Source organism: Berghia stephanieae, chromosome 2, assembly GCF_034508935.2.
Source record: "Berghia stephanieae isolate SIO BIC M18660-M18661 chromosome 2, UCSD_Bste_1.3, whole genome shotgun sequence".
NCBI classification, from domain to species: Eukaryota; Metazoa; Mollusca; class Gastropoda; order Nudibranchia; family Aeolidiidae; genus Berghia; species Berghia stephanieae.
In genome coordinates, this window is record NC_088361.1 from 12,232,606 (window position 1) to 12,255,105 (window position 22,500).

The following is a 22,500-nucleotide window of genomic DNA, read 5'->3' on the forward strand; positions in this document are numbered from 1 at the left end:
CCGACACAAACAACGCTGTTAACGCCCTACCAGGTATTCATGTTACACCTGAGTACGATGAGAGAATGTGAGTGAAGAGCCTTTATTTAAAGGACTCAACTAATGAGCCGCTCAGTGTGGGACTCGAACCCAGGACCTTCCGATCCGAAGGCTAGTGTCATACCACGAGACCACACAGCGAATTACAACGTCAAATGTCCGATCATTATGCCCTAGCAGATTTTCTCATTATTTGAGTAAACGGACGATAGAATTATCCTTACTTTTAGATTTTAGAGCGATTGTGCGGCTATGTGGTCTAGTGGTATGACACTCGCTTTCGGATCGGAAGGTCCTGGGTTCGAGCCTCGCTCGACGCATAGTTGAGTCCTTGGAAAAGACTCTTTACTCACATTCTCTCACCGTACTCAGGTGTAAAATGAGTACCTGGCCGCTAACAGCGTTGTCTTTGTCCGAAAAATTGTAATATCGCCTAACAGGCGTCATGTCTCGTCCTACATGTTAAATGTTGCTGTTGACCAGGGACCCCTTGTAAAGCGCTTTGAGCACGTTAAGTGGATATTGCGCTATATAAAAGCTCAATATTTTTTTTTTTTTTTTAAAGATTTGCCAGTATTTCTGTGCTAATTGGTATATACTTACCACGGACTGTAAGGAGCAATTTGGACTATCGAATCTCATGCCTAGTTTTTTGTTTTCAAAGTATAGATAGTATGCAGATGACGTCATTCAGGCCTTTGTTATTGTTTTTGCCATCCGCGTTTGTGAGTTGTTTTCACTAAACTGTATTAACCAGACTATAAAAGTTCATGGTTACACAGAGTTTGTGTGTTGGTCCGTTATACTTCCGGATGGCAATGTTGTGAACTCCTTGGCCAAGCGCATTCTATCTATAGATGTTACCGACGTTTAATTATTTTCAGGTCTGAAACCTAATTCATTATGGGTTATTGTTGTCATGGAAATCTCAATATTTTTCTAATGACGCAAACCATTGTCTATTACAACAATGTTAAACTAGGTCTTTGTTGTAGATAAAGGAAATCTAAAAAAAAAAAAACAAACCAAACAAACAAAAAACAAAACAAAACAACAACGAAACCCCTCTCCCCAAAATGACGTAAAATATTGTCCATTACAACAATGTTAAACTTGGCCCATAATTGTGTTCGGATGTCAGACCTGCATATATGTACACGTTGGATGTTACCACGTTGCCATGAGACAATAAATGTAGATACTTACAGTATTCTCAGCTTTTTCAGTCCCTGCATATCAGAATACCGGATGACAGTCAAGTTGTTGCCTTGTAAATCTCTGGGAAATTTAAAAAAAAAAAAGGTAAACATCATTAAGATACCAAATTTATTAATTTACCCGAAAGGTACCGAGTTCGATCATCACCCGCCACTGCGCTATGTGGCCTTGAGCCAGTCACCTCGCCCTAGCTCAATTTGCAGCGCTGCACTGCGGCTGACGCCTGGTTATTCCAGTCGTCCTTTGGAATAGACTCTAGAGACAAATTTCCCCTATGGGATGAATAAAGGGAATTTTTTATTATTTTTTATTTGTGGTTATGAGGTATGGCCAGTATCATCTATTATATACTAGGAGAGAGAGAAGAGAGGGTGAGTGAGAGAAAGATATATATATATATATATATATATATATATATATATATATATATATATATATATATATATATATATAAATGCAAATTTTCACTCACATAGAGAGAGAGAGAGAGAGATAGAGAGAGAGAGAGAAAGGGAAAGGGAAAGAGGAGAGAAGAGAGAAGAGTAGAGAGAAGCAAGAGAAGAGAGAAGCGATAGAAGGAAGAGAGAGAGATGAGAGAGACAGATAGAAGAGAGAGAAGAGAGAGAGAAGAGAGAGAAGAGAGAGAGAGAGAGAAGAGAGAGAAAGAGAGAAGAGAGAGAGAGAGAGAGAGAGAGAGAGAGAGAGAGAGAGAGAGAGAGAGAGAGAGAGAGAGAGAGAGAGAGAGAAACTCCAAATAATTAAATTTGGCATTTTTCTCGCACGATATTTTTGATTTGGCAATGACCTAACAGATTCCATTCCAATTCCAACGAGAATCCATCATCCCACCCAGAGATACAACCAACCTGTCACAGACGAGGCAGAGAACAGGGACAAACTTTCCTGTCACACAAGTCTAGAATTTCAAAATGCCAGGACCGGTCGTAAATATGGTGTCATGGCTGGAGGGCAACTAACTACAAAATAAAATTTAAAAATAACAACTCTGTATATCAGTAAAACTTCCAGTCATTTTATGGGATTTGAACTCTTATCCTCTCAGCCCTTAGGCAGTTTAATATCGCCTAATAGTTACAGGTGTCATGTCTCATTCTACAGTTGTTGTTCGTCAGGGATAATTTGTAACGTTTTTTGAGCACGTTTAGTGGATATTGCGCTATAGATAGTATGCGCTTGGCTAAGAAGCTCATAACATTGCCATCCGGAAGTATAAGGGACCTACACACAAAACTGTGTGTATCCGTGAACGTTTATAGTCAGGTTAATACAGTTCAGTGAGCATTACTCACAAACGCGGATGGCAAAATACAAAAACAAAGGCTTGAGTGACGTCATCTTCGATCAATCTATATAAAAGCTCACGTTTTTTTAAGTACAGCGGGCGGATATCTCAACATCAAAGTTTACAAACAATAATTATTCCATACATTATAAATAACCCGTTGTAAGAATGCCACTCAAGTATGTACCTACACATTTATGGCACATCATGACACTGGAAAAACACATATTTAAAAATTTGGCCAGAAAACTCGTCCTTCAAATATCGATCGATTTAAACGACCCTCATCTTGGCAAAAACTCTCAAACCCGGGACTTCGGCGAAGTCCCGGGTTTGAGGGTTTTTGCCAAGATGAGGGTCGTTTAAATCGATCGATATTTGAAGGACGAGTTTTCTGGCCAAATTTTTAAATATGGGTTTTTCCGAATATGGCTGAATATTATAACCCCGCTGCTGTTGTCCTCCGACAAGCCTTACAAAACACACATACACACAATTTTACCGGTCTCTCACACAGCTTTTTTTGTTTTGATTTCGCCCCCCAAAAAATTCCTCAAATATTAATCTAGCTCTACGTATCAACGTCAAAAAGATTCACATCTGACAAACTCACAAAGATATCAAAGTTTTGATACGTTTTAACAAATTGCTGTCCATCGGAATGAATCGGTGTTTGGATTCAAAATTTTCTGACCAAAGTGAATGTAACGCGTTTTGTCAGATAACCTCACAGTTGGACGTGTAAGGGATAAAAGGTATGAGTTGTATTGGATTACCCTGGACACTGGGACACGAAAACCACACGACTTTCATGTTGTGTTTTGTAATACACCAGAAACGGCAGAAAGGCATAGCCTATTTCAATACATGCCGGTTACCAGAAAGAATCGGCCCCACAGAGACACTGGGACACGAAAACCACACGACTTTCATGTTGTGTTTTGTAATACACCAGAAACGGCAGAAAGGCATAGCCTATTTCAATACATGCCGGTTACCAGAAAGAATCGGCCCCACAGAGACACTGGAACACGAAAACCACACGACGATCATGTTGTGTTTTGTAATCCATCAGAAACGGCCGGGAAAGACATAGCCTATTTCAATACATGCCGGTTACCAGAAACAATCGGCCCCACAGAGACACTGGGACACGAAAACCACACGACCTTCATGTTGTGTTTTGTAATCCATCAGAAACGGCCGGGAAAGACATAGCCTATTTCAATACATGCCGGTTACCAGAAACAATCGGCCCCACAGAGACACTGGGACACGAAAACCACACGACCTTCATGTTGTGTTTTGTAATACACCAGAAACGGCCGGGAAAGACATAGCCTAATCCACTACATGCCGTTTACCCGAAACAATCGGCCCCACATATCCTGAAACACGCAAACCACACGACGATCATGTTGTGTTTCGTCATCCATCAGAAAGGGCAGAAAAACATAGCCTATTTTACTACATGCCGGTTACCCGAAAGAATCGGCCCCACATATCCTGAAACACGCAAACCACACGACGATCATGTTGTGTTTTGTAATACATCAGAAAGGGCAGAAAAACATAGCCTATTTTACTACATGCCAGTTACCCGAAAGAATCGGCCCCACAGATTCTGAGTATTGCTGACAATTTTAACACAGTCTGTCTAAAGATTGATATTTGAGATTTTATATAGCGCAATAAATAATATATATCCACATACGTGCTCAAAGCGCTTTACAAGGGGTCCTTATCCAACAGCAATACGTAACATGTAGGACGAGACATGGCGGCTGTTAAGCGATATTACACGGTTATTCCCGATGACACAACGCTGTTAACGACAAAGTACTCATTTTACACCTGAGTACGGCGAGAGAATGCGATTAATGAGCTTTTTCCATGAATCATCTATGCGCCTTCTATAAACATTGTGCTGTCAGTAAGTGTGGCAATGCACTGGGGATGATCTATAGATAGTTCGAAGATGACGTCACTCAGGCCTTTGTTATTGTTTTTTGCCATCCGCGTTTATGAGTCATGCTCACTGAACTGTAACTTAAACGTTCATGACTCACTTGATCGTTATCTGGATGCATTTAAGCTTCTTAGCCAAGCACATACTATCTATACTATATCAGATGACGTCATCAGCTTTGTTATTGTTTTTGCCATCCGCGTTTTGAGTTGTTCTCACTAAACTGTATTAACCAGACTATAAACGTTCATGGTTACACAGAGTTTGTGTGTTGGTCCGTTATACTTCCGGATGGCAATGTTGTGAACTCCTTGGCCAAGCGCATTCTATCTATAGGATGCTCTATATAACTTCTCCATGTGTTCGAGGTCATTAGTCGGCTATGTGGTCTAGTGGTATGACACTCGCTTTCGGATCGGAAGGTCCTGGGTTCGAGCCTCGCGCTCGGCGCATATTTGAGTCCTTGGAAAAAGCTCGTTACTCACTTTCTCTCACCGTACTCAGGTGTAAAATGAGTACCTGGCCGTTAACAGCGTTTGTCTTTGTCCGAAAAATTATTGTAATATCGCCTAACAGGCGGCATGTCGTCCCGTCCTACATGTTAAATGTTGCTGTTGGCCTGGGACCCCTTGTAAAGCGCTTTGAGCACATTTAGTGGATATTGCGCTATATAAAGCTCAATTGGTCATATTGCAACATGTCCTCCAAATGACCCACATAGTGATAAAAGTGTTAACAATATAAAAAATTAGAATTTGTGAGTAATTTACGTAAACGCATCATATCGAAGGCAATAGATAGTTCGAAGATGACGTCACTCAGGTCTTTGTTATTGTTTTTTGCCATCCGCGTTTATGAGTCATGCTCACTGAACTGTATTAACCCGACTATAAACGTTCATGGATACACACAGTTTTTGTGTGTTGGTCCGTTATACTTCCGGATGGCAATGCTGTGAGCTTCTTAGCCAAGCGCATACTATCTATACCTTGTATGTAGTTTGCCCGATTTATCTCTCTAACTGCTATAGATAGTATGCGCTTGGCTACGAAGCTCATAACATTGCCATCCGGAAGTATAACTGACCTACACACAAACTGTGTTATCCGGAACTTTATAGTCAAGTTATACAGTTAGTGATGTGTTGGTCCGTTACTCACAAACGCGGATGGCAAAAACAATAACAAAGACCTGAGTGACGTCATCTTCGAACTATCTATAGATAGAATGCGCTTGGCCAAGGAGTTCACAACATTGCCATCCGGAAGTATAACGGACAACACACAAACTCTGTGTAACCATGAACTTTTATAGTCTGGTTAATACAGTTTAGTGAGAACAACTCACAAACGCGGATGGCAAAAACAATGACAAAGACCTGAGTGACGTCATCTTCGAACTATCTAGACAGTTCAATGAGCTTACTCATAAACGCGGATGGCAAAAAAAAAAAAAAAAAAACAATAACAAAGACCTGAGTGACGTCATCTTCGAACTATCTATAACTGCTCGGACTGTCCGATGGGCGTGGCTCCGGCCACTTTCCCTTCCACTACCATTTCATTACGTCCGAAACAGGACGCTGACAATGTGTATGATTTATGCCACAACTTATTCGTGGTATTCTTATAGATAGAATGAAGATGACGTCACTCAAGTCTTTGTTTTTGTTTCTTGCCATCCGCGTTTATGAGTAATGCTCACTGAACTGTATTAACCCGACTATAAACGTTCATGGATACACATAGTTTTGTGTGTTGGTCCGTTATATTTCCGGATGGCAATGTTATGAGCTTCTGAGCCAAGCACATACTATTTATAAACATTTTAGACATCCTCCTTTGACAGGTCATTGTAACAGTAACGTTTTTGTGTTAGGCCCACACGACATGTCATGTCGTGTCAGTGTTTACAATTTACAAGGTAAGTTAGACTATATATGCTACATAGATGGTAATAGATTTATACAAGTAGATTTTCAACGAGCGTCGTCCTTTTGTGAGCAAAAGTGAGAATCATAAATTCTTGTTTCAGTTAAGATAATTGGGATGATCTATAGATAGTTCGAAGTTGACGTCACTCAGGTTTTTTTTTTAAATCATTTTATGCCATCCGCGTTTATGAGTAATTATCACTGAACTGTATTAAACCGTAGCCATCGTTAATTTATAGCCTGACACTGAAACCCAAAAGACTGTCATTTTGACATCATTATTTGGTTTTTGCACCGCCTAGTGAGTTGTCGTTAGTAGAGCTCATGGAAACAAGTGATCCCATTGGTTGAACTATTGAATGCAACTCACGATTTGTTTTCTTTTGTGGCCAAAGACTGACATTTTGACGTCATTTTCTGGTCAGTGTCAGGCTATAAGTTAACGATGGCTACGATTAAACTGCCAATAGATAGTTCCAAGATGACGTCACTCAGGTCTTTGTGGATGTTTATTGCCATCGGCGTTTATGAGTAATGTTCACTGAACTATATTAACCCGACTATAAACGTTCATGGATACACACAGTTTGGTGTGTTGGTCCGTTATACTTCCGGATGGCAATGTTATGAGCTTCTTAGCCAAGCGCATACTATCTTTAAACGTTCATGGATACACACAGTTTTGTGTGTTGGTCCGTTATACTTCCGGATGGCAATGTTATGAGCTTCTTAGCCAAGCGCATACTATCTTTAAACGTTCATGGATACACACAGTTTTGTGTGTTGGTCCGTTATACTTCCGGATGGCAATGTTATGAGCTTCTTAGCCAAGCGCATACTATCTTTAAACGTTCATGGTTAAACATTGTTTTGTGTGTTGGTCCGTTATACTTCAGGATGGGAATGTTGTGAGCTTCTTCGCTAAGGGCATACAATCCATGCGCTCGCGGTCATTGGTCACATTGCAAAGTGTGCTCAAAATAACCCACATAGCGTAAAGTGTTACAGTTTGAGCAATTAATACCCAATTCCACAATTGGTCATTTTGCTCAGGGTGACTCATTGGTATGTTTAGTTTACAATCTCATAAACAAAGCAGCGTGTTTACATTTGTTGAAAAATGTCCCATCGTTGTACAGCACCAAATCATGTGATCGATGACTAGGTTGGACGAAAACATGAATATAAATCGGTCCCATATTAAAGCAATACCAGAATGAAAATATTGCTTAATTTATTCAACGAAGACGTATAATGTGGACGATTAGGGTTTTCCCTTTATCGATAAAATACTAAAGAGGAATGAGAGATCTGCGAATGGCGTAACATAGTATTATAATAATAGATATAAACATAACACAAATGATATATCAGAGAGAGAGAGAGAGAGAGAGAGAGAGAGAGAGAGAGAGAGAGAGAGAGAGAGAGAAAGAGAGATAGAGAGAGAGAGAGAGAGAGAGAGAGAGAGAGAGAGAGAGAGAGAGAGAGAGAGAGAGAGAGAGAGAGAATGTCTTTGTCTTTGTAATTGATTTAGCCATGTAGTGGAACCAAACATGAATTGCCATTTCTGAACAAAAAAGATTTTGATTATCATTATTATTATTATTATTATTATTATTATTATTATTATTATTATCATCATCATCATCATCATCATCATCATCATCATTATATTATATTATTATTATTATTATTATTATTATTATTATTATATTATTATTATTATTATTATTATTATTATTATATTATTATTATTATTATTATTGTTATCATTATCATCGTCATCATCATCATCATTTATTATTATTATTATTATTATTATTATTATTATTATTATTATTATTATTATTATTATTATTATCATTATTATTATTATATTAATATTATTAAATAACCCACATCAGGAAAAGATTGATGTATCGACATTTACAATAACCCAATTTATCTCTAATCAATGAGATCCATAATCCGCTTGTTTCCATTTATGGACGACACAGCTATTTATATCTTTATCCATTTTTCAACAACAACAACAACCAAAAAAATTAATTAAACAGAAATCGCATGCGCTGTTCCTGCTGTCGCCATGACAGCGAAAGTTGGCGGCAAACGAACAGCGGGGTTAGAATCGCGCTGCAGACGATCTGGCGACAGTTGGAGTAATAGACATATTAAAAAAGACTGTTTACTCGCCATAATTACATTAAAATTTGGCCCCTGGCTACTTTACAGGCGGCTTCCCTGGCCATAAACTATGTGGTAGAGTCACTGTGGAGGAGACAGCCTCCTAATATTTTATATAATACAAGATTTACCAAGAGCATAATTTGTGACGCATCGTCTCAAAACGGTGATATGTCGGGATGAAGTTGATGCTAAAAATTGAATTTATAGATGGAATGAAATTGACGTCACCCAGCTCTTTGTTATTGTTTTTAGCCAGCCATTTTTATAAGTTGTTCTCACTAAATTATATCAATCAGACTAAATAATTGAGCTTTAGAATAGAGCTTTTATATAACGCGCGCAATATCCACTAAACGTGCTCAAAGCGCTTTACAAGGGATCCCTGGCCAACAGCAACATTTAACATGTAGGACGGTACATGACGCCTGTTAGGTGATATTACAAATTTTTTTTGACAGAGACAACGCTGTTAACGGCCAGGTACTCATTTTACACCTGAGTACGGTGAGAGAATATGAGTAAAGAGCCTTCTCCAAGGCCGAACCTTCTGATCCGAAAGCGAGTGTCATACCACAAGACCACATAGCCGCACAAAAACTGAATTTATAAATGGAATGAAATTGACGTCACTCAGCTCTTTGTTATTGTTTTTAGACAGCCATTTTGACGATTAGTTCTCTCTAAAGCATATCAATCAGGCTATGTGGTCTAGTGGTATGACACTCGATTTCGGATCGGAAGGTCCTGGGTTCGAGCCTCGCGCTCGGCGCATAGTTGAGTCCTTGGAAAAGGCTCTTTACTCACATTCTCTAACCGTACTCAGGTGTAAAATGAGTACCTGGCGGTTAACAGCGTTGTCTTTGTCCGAAAAATTGTAATATCGCCTAACAGGCGGCATGTTCCGTCCTACATGTTAAATGCTGCTGTTGACCAGGGACCCCTTGTAAGCGCGTTGAGCACATTTAGTGGATATTGCTCTATATAAAGCTCAATTATTTTTATTACTATAATATTAAACATTCAAAGTTACACCAAAGTACAGCAACAGAGGCTTTTCTATCGCAAAAAATTGTAATATCGCCTAACAGCCGTCATGTTTCGTTTCACATGTTAATTCTTGCTTTTGGCCAGGGATCCTTTGTGTAAAACGCTTTGAGCACGTTTTGTTGATATTGCGCAAGATAAAAGCTCAAGTTAAAAATAAAATGAGTACCCGAACGGTAAACAGCGGTTTTCTGTCGAAAGAAAAATAAAATTGCTGCATTTGTCTAGAGACCCTTTGTAAAGCGCTTCATGGCATTTAATTACGCCCCTTGCTACGGACCAGGGGGTCAAATTCCTATATCATTATATTATATTATATTGTGGCCACCTGTGCAGGATCACTGAACTCCTTCCATTGTTGGAAAATAGATTACTACTTGTTGCATTCTGTCATGGGTGACTGACTGTACCTGGACACGAGGACTTTCTATAAGAAAATCAAGAGTTATTGCCCATGATTGTTTGAATTTTTAATTATCCTCCTAGTTAAAAAATTCAAATAATCATGCGCAATAACTCTTGATATGACAGGACGTGAGGTGTGGTTTAGTTGGTCTAGTGGGATAACACTCGTCTTCGGATCGGAAGATCGTGGGTTCAGTCCCCCCCCCTCTCTCTCTCTTAGCGGCGCATAGTTGACTCCTTGGAAAATGCTCTTTATTCACATTATCTCAGCGTACTCAGGTGTAAAATGATTAAATGACCTTTAACAACGTCTCTGTCGGAAATGATTGCAACATTGCCCAAAAAGCGTCACTTCTCTTCATACATGTTAAGTGTTGCGGTTGGTTAGGGACCCTTTGTAAAGCGCTTTGATCACATTAAGTGGATATTGGGATAATATATAAACGTTTAATCTTTTTTTCTGTCTTTCCTCCTTTTCTTTTCTTTTTGTTTTTATTGAAAAAAAATCTTTTCTCCGTTTCAGATAGTGTAAGACATAATATATGCTAACCCACCCCCCTCCCCGTCTACCCTTTCTTTATTCCTCTCTCTCTCTCTCTCTCTCTCCCCCCCCCCTCTCTCTCTCTCTCTCTCTCCCTCTCACCCCCCCCCCCCCCACCCCATATTTACATGTATTTATTCCCACAGCCTATTGTATTTTTTACCTGTGACGTTTGTATCAAAATATGGAGAAACGTTTAAAGTGCAAGGTGTATTTCCCAGGCACGAAAAGGCTGCTCGCTCGACCAAACGATGGGTGAAGAATTTGTGTATTTGTGTTTACAAAAACAAACGGTATGACATGCTGAGTTTACACGGGAACGAACATGGATGGAGAATTCACTGTCGTGCATAGTATTCATACATTTCTTTCGTCATCCTGTTAATCAATTTTCATAATACGAACATCCCTTGGCTTTGAAGAAGACGATGGAGGTGGATTGGACACACGCTTAGAAAGAATGACTCCACTATAACAAAGAAAATATTGGAGTGGAACCCTCAGGGCAGAAGATCAAGGTGAAGGCCACGAGGAACATGGAGAAGAATTAAAGAAGCTGATATACAGAGAAGTGGTAAGACATGGAATGAGATAAAAAAGTTAGCTCAGGATAGAGAAGGATGGAAACTGTTTGTCTATGGCCTATACCCTGACCCAGGGTAAAAAAGGCAATGATGAGAGATGGATGGAAACTGTTTGTCTGTGGCCTATACCCTGACCCAGGGTGAAAAAGGCAATGATGATGACGATGGAAATTGTTTGTCTGTGGCCTATACCCTGACCCAGGGTGAAAAAGGCAATGATGATGACGATGACGCTGTACAGGTGTCTTCCAATGACCCACATCAAAAAAAAAAAAAAAAAAAAAAAAGACTGATCAAGAGGTTTCAAAATTTACAATTGTCGTCTAGTGGTATGACACTCTTCTTCGGATCGGAAGGTCCTGAGTTCGAGTTCAAGTCTGAAATGACCGCGAAAGTTGGCGGCAAACGGATCAGCGGGGATAGAATCACCATGCAGACAATCTGGCGACAGTTGTAGAAATAGACATCGATCGATATTTGAAGGACGAGTTTTCTGGCCAAAATTTTAAATCGAGGGTAGTGTGCAAAACTATCGTATCTTAAAAACGCAACTTTTCAGGAGAGGCAAAAAAAAACAAAAAAAAACTGTTTAAAATTCACAATAATCCTTGGACACCCGTGAAACTTACTAATCTAATATAAAAAGTGGTGAGAAAATCGATGGTGGCCTTTTTGAGACGATATATTGCTTGGATTATGAGTTATTAATGTTACCATAGTTTGAAAGTATTTTATTGGAAACAAGACTATCGTATGTTGGGTTTTACCAGAGTACGACAGAGCAAGGAATGTTTCGGTCGTTGATTCTTACTCAACAGTTAGCAGTTTTAATCGAATATCACAGATATTGAATGGAACGTTTCGCTGGTAGACCTTAATCAGCAGCATATAAAAGTTTTAATCGAGAAAAGCAGACATAGTAAGGACTGTTTCGATCATAAACCCTTGGTCAGCAGTGTAATAAAGTAGTTTTAACAGAGGATGGGAGATATAGATAGTATGCGCTTGGCTAAGGAGCTCACAACATTGCCATCCGGAATTATAACGGACCAACACACTAAAAACTTTATGTAACCATGATCGTTTATGGTCAGGTTAATACTGTTTTGTAAGAATTACTCATAAACGGGGATGGCAAAAATCAACAACAAAGACCTGAGTGACGTCAACTTCGAACTATCTATAGTAAGGAATGATTCGACTTTAAACTCTTATTCAGCAGTATAGATAGTTCTTAGTTGACGTCACTCAGGTCTTTGTTACTGTTTTTTGCCATCCACGTTTATGAGTTATGCTCACTAAACTATATTTACCTGACTGTAAACGTTCATGGATACACACAGTTTTGTGTGTTGGTCCGTTATACTTCCGGATGGCAATGTTATGAGCTTCTTAGCCAAGCGCATTCTATCAGACCATCTATACAGCAGTATTTATCGAGGCTCAGAGATCCTGAAAGGAATGTTTAGACGTTTAACGAGCAGCACGCGGCGGGCTTATTGGAGGAGTGAGCATAAAACATGTATTTGCATAATAATCTAATTCTCCCAGCCAGGCGATCTGTGCGTTGTAGTCATTTAGTTCTCTTCTTCCTGTTCTGTCATTGTTCAAGTAAAACTTATTTTTAAAAAAATAGAGCATTTACAGAGGGCAATCGATATCAACTAAACGTGCCCAAAACGCTTTACAAAATGTCCCAAGCCAACAGCAACACATAACATGTAGGACGAGACGCACACGACATGCAATATCGACGAAATTCTTAAACCATCATGTATTTATTATTGGATGATATTCTTGTCAATTTTCTTCAGGCTTATTCTAAATTGTATTTTGTATTTTGTTCGACAAAGTTTCATTTGTAATGTAGTTAAACAGCACAAACACAAAAAAACACAATGCGCTTAAAACCTCAAGTTTTGTTTTTGACAAGTACAAGATTAATGAACTTTCTCAAGAAGTGGGACGGTGATTAAAAAAAAAGAAAAGAAAAATTAAACCAGAGAATAGTTTTAACAAGTTACTCAGGAATAAGACATATTTAAAAATTTGGCCAGAAAACTCGTCCCTCAAATATCGATGGATTTAAATTACTCTCATCTTGGCAAAAAACTCTCAAACCTGGGACTTTGTGAATTTGAACGTTTGAGAGTTTCACCAAGAATGAGGGTCATTCATATCGTTCGATATTTGAAGGACGAGTTTTCTGGCCAAATTTTTAAATCCATGTTTTTTTCTCTCCAGAGTACGGCAGTTAAAGCACCATAACAAAATAAAATCTATTCAAAATGCATGTAAAAACGAAAAATTAAATAATAGAGTAATTGGAAATAGGGAAACATTGAGAAAATGAACGAATAATTATTAGAACGAAGACTCCACGGGAAGTTTTTGAGAATGCAACGAGTCAGAAATCAGTGATTGATGTGAGGGCCAAAACGAGCACATTTTGAAATTATATGTTAAAAGTTTAGCCACGAAAAAAAAAAAAAAAAAAAAAAAAAAAAAAAAAAAAAATACTCTTTACTTATATTATCACAGCGTACAACAAAAATTAATAAATAAAAAAACAAAAATAAAAAAATAAAAATAAAACAAAAAACAAAAAAACAAACAAAACAAAACAAAACAAAAAAACCCAACAAACAAACAAAACAATCTCCCTCCTCCTTCCCCCCCCCCAAAAAAAAAAAAAACAAAAAACAAAAACAACAACAAACAAACAAAAAAACAAAAAAAAAAAAAAACAACAAGCACCCCTCAAAACAAACAAACAAACAAACAAACCAAGAGCATTTATATAGAGCAGTTCAAGGTCCAGGATTCGAGACCCACACAATATAGTTGAGTCCTTGGAAAAGACTCTTTACATTCTCTCGCCGCACTATGGTGTAAAATGAGATCCTGGCTTTCGACAGGTGTTGTGTCTCTGTCGGAATAAAATTGCAATAATGTTATAGCCCAACAGGCGTCATGTCTCCTCTTAAATGTTAAGTGTTGCTGTTGGCTAGGGACCCCTTGTAAAGCGCTTTGGGCACGTTTAGTGGATATTTCACTATATAAATGCTTTATTTTTTTTCCTTTTATTATAGCGCTAGCACTTGTTCTTTTGTTGTTTAGCAGCTTAAAGAGAGAGGGGGTGGTGTGTGTGTGTGTGTGTGTGGGGGGGGGGGGGGGTGGTTGTCTCCGGATTTTATGCTCGTTCCCCCAACGAAAAAAACAAGATGCCATATGGGACCCCAACATCGTGGATCTGAACTCGAAAACTTCGCATTACAGTATAAATGTCACAGCGCCACAACCACGACGAAAACAGACAATATTTTAAGTGCGGCTATGTGGTCTAGTGGTATGACACTCGTTTTCGGATCGGAAGGTCCTGGGTTCGATCCTCGCGCTCGGCGCATAGTTGAGTCCTTGGAAAAGGCTCTTTACTCACATTCTCTCACCGTACTCAGGTGTAAAACGAGTGTATGGCCGTTAACAGCGTTGTCTTTGTCCGGAAAATTGTAATATCGCCTCACAGGCGTCATGTCCCGTCCTACATGTTAAAGTTGCTGTTGACCAGGGACTCCTTGTAAAGCGCTTTGAGCACATTTAGTGGATATTGCTCTATATAAAGCTCAATTTTTATTTTTTAAAAATGACCTTTAACCTCGGCGTCTGGTTCCCTCTCTAGCCGGATGATGTTTATGATTTGCAACGAAAAAAAGACAAACCATGGGACTCCAACATCGTGGATTTGAACTCGAAAACTTCGCATTATTAAGGTCACAGCGAACGGGACACGTTACCACAACGCCCCACAACTACGACAGAAAACAGACAATATTTTCGATGACCCTTGACCTCGGCGTCTGGTTCCCCCTGGTCGATGACGTTTATGATTTGATTACGGTGAACCGGTGTGCTATGACACTTGCCTTCGCACCCAAAAGGGTTCTGTTTCCAGTACCGTTATAGGCAACGCAAAAATTGTCTCGTTGGAAAGGCTTATTACTCACATTCTCTCACCGTACTCAGGTGTAAAAGGAGTACCTGTCCGTTTACAGTGTTGTCTCTGTTCGAAAACAAAATGAAATTGTAATATCTCCTATCAGATGTCATGTCTCGTCCTACATGTTAAGTGTTACTGTTAGCTCGGGACGCCTTGTAAAGCGCTTTGAGCAAGTTTAGTAAAATTGATCTATATAGAAGCTCAAATTTTTTTTAGTGGTATGACACTTGTATCCAGTACCGCTCTAGGCGGCGCAAAGTTGAGTCATTGGAATGGCTCTTCACTAACATTATCTACTGTACTCAGGCTTAAAATGGTGTACCTGATCGTTATAGCCATGGCTTTATCGAAACCAATAATATGTTAAATATTGCTGTCGTCTTTGAACCACTTGTAAAGCGTATTTAAGTGGATATTGCACTAAAATACTCAACTCTGTTTAAAAGTCTTGTTAAATGATTTGCCCATAAAGCCAATCAAGCCTATTTTATGCTTTGTTTTTTTGTTTTTTTTTGGTCTTTTTTAATGTTTTGTTTGGCACTTTAAAGAGTGAGGGGGTGGGTGAGTGGTTGTCTCCAGATGTTACATTCGTTCCCCCATGCCCAAAAGGCTAAATTGCCATGGGACCCCAAAATCATGGATCTGAACTCGAAAACTTCGCATTATTAAGGTCACAGCGAACGGGACACGTTACCACAACGCCCCACAACCACGACAGAAAACAAGACAATATTTTGACACTTAACCTCCTTACCAACTACAGGAAAATCGTTACATTTTTTACGATACAATGAACATTATTCTTATTCAAATTTGTGATGTACATTCCAAAATTTTAAGACAAATATTTGCTACAGCTATAAAAACTTAACGCTGTTTTGTAAACCTGGTTTTGCTGCACAAAATGATGTATAAAATGTTCTTATTTCTTTTCACTTCGGGAACAATTCTGAAAATGGTCGGTAAGGAGAGAGTTAACCTAGGCGTCTGCCCCCCCCCCCCCCCCCCCCCCCTCTAGCTGGATAATGCTTATGATTTACAACGAAAAAAAAATGCCATGGGACTCCAATATCATGGATCTGAACTCGAAAACGTCGCATTATTGAGGTCACAGCAAAAGGGACACGTTACCACAACGCCCCACAACTACGACAGAAAACAGACAATATTTGGATGACCCTTGACCTCGGCGTCTGGTTCCCCCTGGTCGATGACGTTTATGATTTGATTACGGTGATCCGGTGGGCTATTTTATTGTTTTCACCATGGCGCGTTTACTGCGATTGGGAGATTTCCAAAACATGGCCGACTCGGCCAGACGTCAGGGCCATCAAAAGACGTGAACGTCAAAGTCTGTCATTAATGACGTCCTTTGAATTATACCTACCTCTATGGGGGATGGGGGGGGGGGGGGGGGGAGTAGAGGGGGGGGGGGGGGGGAGGAACTGAACACTATTTTTCATTTCTTTTTTTCTTTCTTTCTTTTTCCCCCAGTTAAGTGCCGTAATCTTGAAAAAAACAACAAACCTCGTATTCAAAAAAATTTGGCCAGAAAACTCGTCCCTCAAACATCGATCGATTTAAATGATCCTCATCTTGGCAATAACTCTCGAACTTCGAAAGGTCCCAGGTTTGAGAGGTTTTAAAAATTTGTTGGCAAGATTAGGGTTATTTAAATCGATCGATTTTTTAAAATTTGAGTTTTCTGGCCAACTTTTTAAATCAGAGTTTTTTCAAGAGCAGGGCGGGGGCGAAGTGGTGGCCGAGTGGTTAAAGCAATGCACTGTGCCCCGGAAGTTCCCGGGTTCGAGCACCGCTTCAGGAACTTTCGCAAGATTATTAAACCCCAATTTGCTCACTTGGACAACATGGGTGATTTCTGTTGACATCAGACATCTTGTTTGATGAATTGTCTATAATATTCCTTCGTGGAATGCCTAGGCGACATCTGATTTTATCTCTTATCGGAAGGGCGTAATAAATAATAATAAATAGGGCGTTTAACTGGTAAATACTATAAATAATAATAATAATAATAATAATAATAATAATAATAATAATAATAATAATAATAAAATAATAATAATAATAATAATAATAATAATAATAATAATAATAATAATAATAAATAATAATAATAATAACAATAATAATAAATTAATATATAATAATAATAATAATAATAATAATAATAATAAATAATAATAATAACAATAAATAAACAATAATAATAATAATAATAATAATAATAATAATAATTACAATAATAATAATAATAATAATAATAATAATAATAATAGTAAAATAATAATAACAATAAATAAACAATAATAATAATAATAATAATAATAATAATAATAATAATAATAATAATAATAATAATAATATTATAAAATAATAATAACAATAATATAAACAATAATAATAATAATAATAATAATAATAATAATAATAATAATAACAATAATAACAATAATAATAATAATAATATTAATAATAATAATAATAATAATAAAATAATAATAACAATAAAATAAAATAATAATAATAATAATAATAATAATAATAATAATAATAATAATAATAATTATAATAATAATAACAACAACAACAAAACTATAAGAAAATGTCATCCAATTCTCATACTAAATGCAAGAGTAGAAATATAACGGATCAACATACATGTGTAACCTTAAACGTATAGTCCGGTTATTACAGTTTAGTGACAATTACTCATTAACATGGATGGCAAAAATCAATAACAAAGTCATCTTCCTTCCATTTATAAAAGTTACAGGTTACACACAGATTTATGTGTTGGTATATCTTTAATTTGGCTGACGTATGCCGTGGATATTTTACCCCAACGCATAGCATCACCAATAACAATAACTGGTCCAATTACCCCATGTGTGCCATAAACGCCAAGCCTGGTTGCCAAAGACGGTAGTGAACGTAAAACGCTCTGGTTAATGACAGGCTTTTGAGTTATAGCCACTTAACCATCCCACTCCGCCTCTCTGTCTGCAGTCCTATGACAAAAGGACGTAAATGACACGGGGTTAGTTTTGAGTTATGCACAACATTTAAATGTGTTCGAAATTTTAAGGATTCGTTTTATGTTTCAATTTCAATATTTTGAATTTCAAATAGTTTTAGATTGCACAGAACTAGATACATTATGACTCAGAGAGTAGTATTGTGTGCCGTGAAACGGGAATTCCCATAATATATATATATATATATATATATATATATATAATATATATATTTTTTTTTAAATATATATATATATATATAATATATATATATAATATATATATATATATATATATATATATATTATATATATATATATACATATATATATTATATATATATCATATATATATTATATATATTATATATTATATATATATATATATATATATATATATATATATATATATATATATATATATAAATAGCTCTTTTTTTTTGGTTTACATTGGCGCTTACGTCCTTTTAACGTATTGCAGCAGTTCTCAAGTGTGTGTCTATGTGTGTGCGTATGTGTGTTTGTGTTTGTGTGTGTTCGAGTGTGTGATTGCGTGTGCGTGTGCGTGTGTGTTCTTGTAAGTTTGCGTGCATTTCATTGTGAGGCGAAGAGGCAGGGGCGTTGGGGGGGGGGGGGGGGGGGGGGGTGTAAGAAAGGTGTAAGGATGGTAATTTATTTGCAGTGGAGTTGATGTTGGCATTTCACCCCCGAAATTGACAACATTTGGTCTCCATTTAGGAGTTTAATGAGTAACAAAAAGGGGAGGTAATCATTCAAGAACTAGTGAAACTGCGAAAAGGCAGTCGACATTGTCGTTTGAAATCAACTTGAGAATTTTAGTCACAAGAAATAAAGGTTAAGTGTGAAAAAAAAACCCACAACCAACCCCCCCCCCCCTCTCCCCCCAATAAAGAAAAACCCAACCCAAAACACCCCAATAAACCTTTCTCCCTCCCCCCCCCCCCCTCAATAGAAGGTTTAGTGAATATTACTCATAAACGTGGGTGGCAAAAAAAAAAATAAATAAATAACAAAGACCCGAGCGACGTCAACTTCATTCTAGCTATAGATAGAACGAAGTTGACGTCACTCGGGTCTTTGTTATTGTTTTTTTTGCCATCCACGTTTATGAGTAATCCTCACTTAACTGTATTATCCAGACTATAAACGTTCATGGTTACACGCTGTTTTGTGTGTTGGTCGGTGTACTTCCGGATGGCAATGTTTTGATTTTCTTAGCCAAGCGCATACTATCTATTAACGTTTAAGTTTAAACATAGTTTTGTGATTTGGTCTGTTATATTTCCGGATGACAATGTTGCGAGTTTCTAAGCCAGGCGCATCTATAGATAGTATGCGCTTGGCTAAGAAGCTCATAACATTGCCATCCGGAAGTATTATTATTATTATTATTATTATTATTATTATTATTATTATTATTATTATTATTATTATTATTATTATTATCATTATTTTCTTTATTTTTATTACTAGTCGTAGTAGTAGAAAGGAGTAGTACTGGTAGTAGTTTTGTCATCATCCCCATCATCATCGCCATCACCATCATCATCATCATCATCATCATCATCATCATCATCATCATCATCATCATCATCATCATCATCATCATCATCATCTCCACCATCCACATCCTCATCCTCATCCCTATCAGCATTATAATCATCATCATTGTAAATGGATAATGGCGCTATATAAATTTCCCATTACATTACAATACATGACATTATTTTAATTAATTTTCCATTAAATTATGTCTTAGAATGACAACTTCTGCAAGTAGGTTACATCATTTCACGTTTCTCTCTACACCGCCCCCTCCTCCCACTCCCACCCCCCCCCCCCCCAACTGTCATTGACAAAAGTGCAGTAGTAACCCTGACAGTATTTATTAATAGATCGTGTGGACGACCAAAAATGCATCGCGTCATAACATAATAAATGTGTAGTCTGAAATTCCTGGAGTAACATTCATTATCATGAAACAATCATGAAACAATCATGCTATCCTGTTTGTTATCTATGGAGTATCTTGACCCAAAGGTGGACAAGTGCGAATTGGTTTTAGCAGACCTGCCTACCTGTACTTGGAAAAAAAATCTGTAGTTTTCATGGGTTTTAACATAACATAGTAAGTACACACTAGAACTATTAGTAAAAATGAACAATGTCCTTTATATCTTAGAATATTGCCTTTAACTCCCTTATAGATAGTTCGAAGATGACGTCACTCATGTCTTTGTTATTGTTTTTTGCCATCCCCGTTTATGAGTAATGCTCACTGAACTATATTAACCTGACTATAAACGTTCATGGATATACACAGGTTTGTGTGTTGGTCCGTTATACTTCCGGATGGCAATGTTATGAGCTTCTTAGCCAAGCGCATACTATCTATAGGGAATGAGATTAGCGGAAGAGTAGCGTCCCTTGATTGGACGTCACCGGCGGAAAAGTTATTAGAGAGAGAACGTCATGTTGGTTGTGCGCATGCGTCTTTAGTCCTCGCTTCCGGAGACACTTCACCGAAAGCGAGGACTTGAGAGACGCATGCGCAAAACCATGTTGACGTTCTCTCTGTAAGACGATGTCCAATCAAGGGACGCTACTCTTCCGCTAATCTCATTCCCTATAGACAAGCTACGGCAACCGAACTTTATTTTCAAGAAGTTTTATTGAATCAAAGATCTTTATATAATTGTCGGTTTGGAGCCCAAAAATCCGTATTTTACGAGATTTTCGTTGGAGTTGACACGTCTGGTTTTAGATTTTCATTATTTAGAAACGAATGGACTTGTGACAGCTGAACTCTTATCGCAATACATGATAGTGGTAATATTTTTGTGAGGATGTACTACTACTGTAACAGATGTGTATAGTATACAGGGCTACTCGAGCCCAGAGGCGACAAAAGTTAATGGGGTTTATTGTTTTTTAAATAGTATAGATCATATCGAATCTTGCCTCCCGCCCAATTCTAACACATGGTGGTCTAAGGAAATAAATACATTTATATATCATAGTACGCTCGCTGCGCTTCATTGAGTAAGTTCGTGTATGAAGTATAAATGGTAATTTGTCGCATTCTGATTGGTTGGAAACTTTGGAAACAAGCAAAAGTGCCAATGGTCAACAGCCGATTTAACACTTTTAAATAGGCGTCAACAGTCGTGACGTCACTTCCCTCGTAATGACGCATAGTAACTTAGTAACTGGTTCTAAACTATCGGAACAATGGCGGACGCCCTTATGAAATACTTTTCTGACAAGAAAAAAAGTGTATCCAGAGGAAAAAAACATTATAAATCTGATCATGTTTTGACTTTTATACATTCTGATCACACGACATGTGAAAAAGTTCTAGCCAGCATGAAGAATAAAATTTTACCAAAATGAGGTAAAAAAAACGGTATTTGAAAGACGGGTTCTCTGGCCAAATTTTTAAATACATATTTGTCCAGAGTAATAGGATAATAATGCTACAGAAAAATACTCAGAATATCATGGACTGAAAAACAAACAAACAAAGAGGTCCTGAGAAGGATCGGAATAAAATCACCAATTCTTCTTGAAACTGTAAAGAAATTGAAACTGAACTATTTTGGCCATACGACTCGCCACGAATCATTAGAAAAGCACGTTCTTCAGACAAGGGTAGACGGCAAGAGAGGCAGAGGTAGACCAACAAGAAGCTGGGAACAAGATATATGTGAATGGCTGGGAATGACAACAACTCAAGAAAGTAGACTGGCGGAAAACCGTAATCTGTTTCGCAAGAAAGTTCGGGAAGGAACGTCCTACGCAGGATCAGCTGACTAGATGATGATGAATAGGATTAAGCCGGATAATTACTTCTACTTCAATCTATGTTTGACAATCTTTTCATCAAACGTTTGAGAGTATAAACTAAATGAACGTTTGAGTTAAAATTGTAGAGCTCTATATATAATTTACTACTTAATGATAATACAGAACTGCCTTGTACTACGAAAACTTCGTAGAAATACGAATTTTCGACTCCGGCTGCAGGCAGAGCTTTAAATGCGTCATTGACTCAATGAATTTATTGAAAAAGAAAGTGCCATTCCAGAGAATCTAAATTTAGAACTTTGGAGCATTTTTGGATCATGTTGAGGGCAAATTATATTTTTGTAAAGCTATTTTTATGGTGACTTTCCTTTTTTCCCTTGGCGTGTAAAATTGAAAATTAATGGAACGGAAATGA

At 37.6% G+C, this 22,500-nt stretch overlaps 1 protein-coding gene across 3 annotated transcripts in view; it reads right to left on the bottom strand.

Moving 5' to 3' along the window:
• The window catches only part of LOC144964328 (slit homolog 2 protein-like), a 242,125-nt gene that overhangs the window by 179,647 nt on the left and 39,978 nt on the right, over nucleotides 1-22,500 (bottom strand). For all 3 annotated transcript variants that reach the window (XM_078898435.1, XM_078898434.1, XM_078898433.1), the window contains exon 3: nucleotides 1,246-1,317. In XM_078898435.1, coding sequence (XP_078754561.1) covers nucleotides 1,246-1,317 — 72 coding nt within the window. The remainder of the gene's footprint in view (nucleotides 1-1,245; nucleotides 1,318-22,500) is intronic.